This window comes from Gymnoscopelus microlampas, assembly GCF_963454915.1.
Source record: "Gymnoscopelus microlampas genome assembly, chromosome: 24".
Taxonomy (NCBI): Eukaryota; Metazoa; Chordata; class Actinopteri; order Myctophiformes; family Myctophidae; genus Gymnoscopelus; species Gymnoscopelus microlampas.
In genome coordinates, this window is record NC_139961.1 from 25,853,962 (window position 1) to 25,859,798 (window position 5,837).

General features: G+C 39.6%; 1 protein-coding gene across 1 annotated transcript; it reads right to left on the reverse strand.

Moving 5' to 3' along the window:
• Positions 1-1,167: 1,167 nt before the first annotated feature.
• Positions 1,168-2,875, reverse strand: LOC311040613 (uncharacterized protein; the record flags this gene model as incomplete). Its single annotated transcript, XM_084050943.1, has 6 exons — positions 1,168-1,179; positions 1,266-1,402; positions 1,887-2,027; positions 2,210-2,358; positions 2,660-2,719; positions 2,865-2,875. The coding sequence occupies 6 exons, from the start codon at positions 2,873-2,875 to the stop codon at positions 1,168-1,170; spliced, it is 510 nt and encodes a 169-aa protein (XP_083907069.1).
• Between the last annotated feature and the right edge of the window lie 2,962 nt (positions 2,876-5,837).

The following is a 5,837-nucleotide window of genomic DNA, read 5'->3' on the forward strand; positions in this document are numbered from 1 at the left end:
CCTGTATGAGTCCTCATGTGTGTTTTAAGAGAATGTTTCTGAGTAAAGCCGCTACCACAAACTGTACAAGAAAAGGGCTTTTAGCCTGCATGAGTCCTCATGTGTTTTTTAAGATTAGACATATCAGCAAAGCCTCTATCACAAACTGTACAAGAAAAGGGCTTTTCGCCTGTATGAGTCCTCATGTGTTTTTTTAGATCACCTGTGCTAACAAAGCCTTTAACACAAACTGTACAAGAAAAGGGCTTTTCGCCTGTATGAGTACTCATGTGTTTGTTTAGAGTACTTTTCACAGCAAAGCTTTGACCACAACCTGTACAAGAAAAGGGCCTTTCGCCTGTATGAGTCCTCATGTGTGTTTTCAAGTTATCCATTTTAGCAAAGCCTCTACCACAAACTGTACAAGAAAAGGGCTTTTCGCCTGTATGAGTCCTCATGTGTGTTTTTAGATCACCTGTGCTAACAAAGCCTTTAACACAAACTGTACAAGAAAAGGGCTTTTCACCTGTATGTGTCATCATGTGTTTTTTTAGAACACGTTTCTGATTAAAGCCTTTACCACAAACAGAACAAGCAAAGGGCTTTTCACCTGTATGAGTCCTCATGTGATTGTTTAGAGTACTTTTCTCAGCAAAGCTTTGACCACAACCTGTACAAGAAAAGGGCTTTTCGCCTGTATGAGTCCTCATGTGTGTTTTAAGATTAGACATTTCAGCAAAGCCTCTATCACAAACTGTACAAGAAAAGGGCTTTTCACCTGTATGTGTCATCATGTGTGTTTTTAGAACACTTTTCTGATTAAAGCCTTTACCACAAACAGAACAAGCAAAGGGCTTTTCCCCTGTGTGAATCATTGTGTGTCTCTTCAGATATGCCTTGTGATTAAACATTTTGCCACACTCTGTACAACTAAAACGTTTCTCCCCTGTGTGACTCCTCATGGAGTGAGTTTGAGTTGATGATTTCAGGGACAGCCTGCGCTGTCCACCCACATTTTGTTTCTTGTGTGATTTCAGTGTGTTTAAAGCTGACTGATCTCCCCTAGTCTCCTCCCACTCATCACTGTCTTCAGTGTCTGATTCCGTACAGTGTGAAGAGAGGAGCTGGTCATTATTAGTTGGTTGTGATGTTCCACAGTCCTCTACATCAGCTTGTGTTTTCATGTGTTCAGTTGAGGTGCTGGCTACAGGCTTTGTCTCTCCGTTTTCATCATCATCATCATCTTCACTTTTCACTGCTAATAATGTCAACGTTGACACACCAACCTCTTCTGGTCTTTGAAGTAGCTCCTCCTCCTCCTCCTCTTTAATCTGTGGAGGTTGTGGTTCCACCTGGACCAGACTGGGGCCCCACTCCTCTTCTGGTGAAACCTCCTCTTTGCACACAGGGACATGCAGGAAGTCTAGGAAAAAGATACAGTGAGACTCTATAAAAGGTTTGTATCTTGTACCTTCACTGGAGTGCCGCAGTGCAGAGTAGTGGCATGAAAAAGTATCAACAGATTACTCTTTGCCCAAATCTTCCAAAATTAAAACGTGATGGTGTGCTGACTGCGCTCTGTGCAGTAAAGGGTGTGGCCTTTTTTTGTTTACATTGCAGCGGGACGAGACGACCTGAATGTGAGGCTATTATTTAGAGTCAATTTAGTAATTACTTGTAAATATTGAATCAAATGACAGCAACGCTTCAGTGAACCCAATAATACTTTAACAACCGGACCATTGTCCGATTCATGGTGCATTTAGATAGATGCAGGGGTCAATGGATCTATGTAGTCACATTGTTAATGCTTAAATTGATGACTTGATTCATTTCGGTTCATCTTTACACCCTCAGTACCGGCCCACTTTCTCCAATAAAATAAAGAAAGAGTGCTTGAAACTTACTGAGATCCAGGTGGTCTTCAGGTTCCTGTTTAATGTGGTCTTCAGGTTCCTGTTTAAGGTGGTCTTCAGTTTCCTGCTTATTAGAAACAGTCCTGGCTTGAGAACTGATCTTCACCTGCAGACTGGACTCCACATTATGATCTGGAATGAAGGAATACAATTTACGCTTTAATGATAAGAACTTTTTGACATGAATAGGGACTTCAATAATAAGGACTGGTGTGACGCAAATATTTTTTTAGCCATGTGGCACTTGTGTGTTGTTGTGTGTAACAGACATACCTGCAGTGTGTAGTTTGGTGTCGTGTGTGTAACAGACATACCTGCAGTGTGTAGATCGATGTCCATATCCAAATCAATGTCCAGCAGTTTGTTTGGTTTCTCCAGCAGAGTTTCTAGAGTCTCCATCTCTCTCTGGAAGAGGTTGCACATGAACTCTGCAGCCGCACTGAGGCGCTCCAACACAAACACTCTGACAAGCTTCACACAACAAACATCAGCACCACGCTGCTGTTTGTCCAAAACACACAATATCTCCTCTCCCACCGACGTCATGTGTTCATTTATCTTCAGCTGTACAGACTCCATTTGACACGTTTTTTCACCAAGATCACAACACGCACTTGCTTCCGGGTTAACGTGTTTCACACATGCGCATTGAAGGATCCAGCCACTGTTGCCTTCTTTGTGCCTTTCGCCCCCTGGCGGAAGAGGTGTGTAACTGAAGATAGAGCCTCCTGTAGCTGTGGAAAGACAAGTCTGTCCTCCCTCACTGTGAGTTGTGTGTTTGGGCCGGGGTGTGTCCAGAGAGTAACCGTGGTGTGTCCTGGAGTCTGAGCAGGAGGACAGTGTGGAGATTTGGAGTGGGAAAAAAAACACCTTTTTATCTTTCTAGGACTAACAGCTCCTCCCATTTCCTCACATTCTTCCAGCAGGGTCAATTTCAATGTGACAGGCTTATAACAAAAGACAGTGTACTGATGGGCCATCAGAGACACATTTACATATGCAAGTTTCAATGTCTTTTGTTTCATCATCAACATTGTTGTATTCGTAGGCTATGTTAGCTGGTAGTTGGGTTAGCACTCAGACATTGGTATACCGGTAAAAGTATTAGGACAAGGATCAAATGGATGGGTTTAAAAGTTCTTATTTATTGCAGATGGCATGGCTTACTTGTTCATATTTTGGTTATTGATTGTTTGCTTCATTTGTATTTTCCCATAGCTGTTAAATCATCATGCTCTTGTTAATCATTTTCCCTAGAAACCCACAGACTTTTATTTAGAAAAATAGCAGACCTACACGCTCGCAAAGCATCATGATGCAACACTTTGTGAGCTTGTAGATCGGCTATTTTCACTACTTTTATGGGACACTGTTGTACAAGTTGTACAACCGTGTATTTCCACATAATGTAATATATATATATATATATATATATATATATATATATATATATATATATATATATATATATATATATATATATATATATATACATACCAGTATGGTGTTGAAGCCAGTTAGTACACATTGCTTTATGCCTTCTGACTTCTTGTATATTCCTTGCTGCTTTAGATACCATACCTGTCATCATGAAATGTTTAACTTCATTACACCTAGTTGTTATATTGCATTGTTGTGTTATCACTGTCCTTGCTGAACATGTCCCATCAATATTTCACTTATTGTACTAAGTGAGTGACAAATAAACTCTTCTTGGGTCTGGTCATGGGATGTACAATGTTCTGCTTATTGACCATTGTGTCATGGTGAGAGGTCAGGGTGTGTCAAGGTGCAACAGCTGACCAAATTAGATGTTTTATTGTCAAGGTTCACATTTGTGAATGTAATGTGATGAATTAAGTTACATTACATAAATTGAACTTTCACTCAAACTATCTCTTATATGAAAAGTAAAAATATACATCTAATTTCACCTTTTTCTGTAACGGTCATCACTGCTAACCATTTCTCATGTCCTGCTTTCATTTACATTTGCTATTCATCATTCAAGCAGGGCCATTAAGTGGGGGGGGGGGGGGGGGCATGTAGGGGTGTAGAAGTATGTTAGGTTGTGATTGGTGGAGACTTGGTTGTATTGTTCTCTTTGTCCAATCATTCAAAGCAGTTATTGGCTCCACCCCCAGGCTCTCTAGTATAACTAGAGTTTGTAGTTGTAATGTATCCACCACAACTCCAGGATATCAATCAATTCTGATCAGATCTGACTGTGGACTCCAGAATTCAGTTGAAGATGAACTCTCTCAACCCAACCAGGGACAGTTCTGCCGAACAGGAGGGACCCAAAGAAAATGGTATGTTACTTTCTCTACCTCCTTTCTAGTTTTAATTTCCCTGCTCTGCGTACAAATGTTGTATTACTTTACTTTTCAAGTTTTACATTAAGCAGTCTCACTACTTGTCTCAATCTTATACTTTTGTCTTAAACTTAAACTTGTGTTTCATTTTAATTCAACCTATAGCTTTGCTGATTATTCTGCTCTTTATTGCTGCTTTGCCTCCTTTGTTTGTATGATATATATATATATATATATATATATATATATATATATATATATATATATATATATATATATATATATATATATATATATATATACGTATATATATATGTATATACGTGTATATATATATATATATATATATATATATATATATATATATATATATATATATATATATATATATATATATATATATATCCATGGTTGGCTGGTGGTTAAACTCCCAATTTTCTAGGGAACAACTTGTAATTAAGTAAGTTGTACATTTGTACTCTATTCCCATCTCTCAACCATATTTCCTTTGTCTTTGTGCAATCCAGTGTTGAATCATCAGCCTGGCTTCCCTGTGCTACCAGCAGTGAATGGACAAAGAAGCTTGGCTAAACCAAAACAACACTGCTGTGATCAGTGTGGACAACGCTTCAGTTGCATGTCCAAACTTAAAATACATCAGAGAATTCACACTGGAGAGAAACCCTATGGATGTGATCAGTGTGGACATCACTTCTCTCTACTGGCCAGCCTTAAAACACACCAGAGAATTCACACTGGAGAGAAACCTTATGGATGTGAACAGTGTGGACAACGCTTCTCTCAAATGGCCCACCTTAAAAAACACTGGATAATTCACACAGGAGAGAAACCCTATAGCTGTGATCAGTGTGGAAAACGCTTCTCTCAAATGGACCACCTTAAAAGACACCAGAGAATTCACACTGGAGAGAAACCCTATGGATGTGATCAGTGTGGACAACGCTTCTCTCAAATTGCCAACTTTAAAACACACCAGAAAATTCACACTGGAGAGAAACCATATGGGTGTGATCAGTGTGGACAACACTTCTCTCGAATGTCCAACCTTAAAATACACCAGAGAATTCACACTGGAGAAAAACCTTATGGTTGTGACCAGTGTGGACAACACTTCTCTCAAATTGCCAACTTTAAAACACACCAGAAAATTCACACTGGAGAGAAACCCTTTGGATGTGATCAGTGTGGACAACGCTTCTCTCAAATTGCCAACTTTAAAACACACCAGAGAATTCACACTGGAGAGAAACCCTATGGATGTGATCAGTGTGGACAACGCTTCTCTCAAATTGCCAGCCTTAAAACACACCAGAGAATTCACACTGGAGAGAAACCATATGGTTGTGACCAGTGTGGACAACACTTCTCTCAAATGTCCGACCTTAAAACACACCAGAGAATTCACACTGGAGAGAAACCATATGGGTGTGATCAGTGTGGACAACACTTCTCTCGAATGTCCAGCCTTAAAATACACCAGAGAATTCACACTGGAGAGAAACCTTATGGGTGTGATCTGTGTGGACAACACTTTTCTGTGATGTCCAGCCTTAAAACACACCAGAGAATTCACACTGGAGAGAAATCTTAATTTGGAATTAATTTT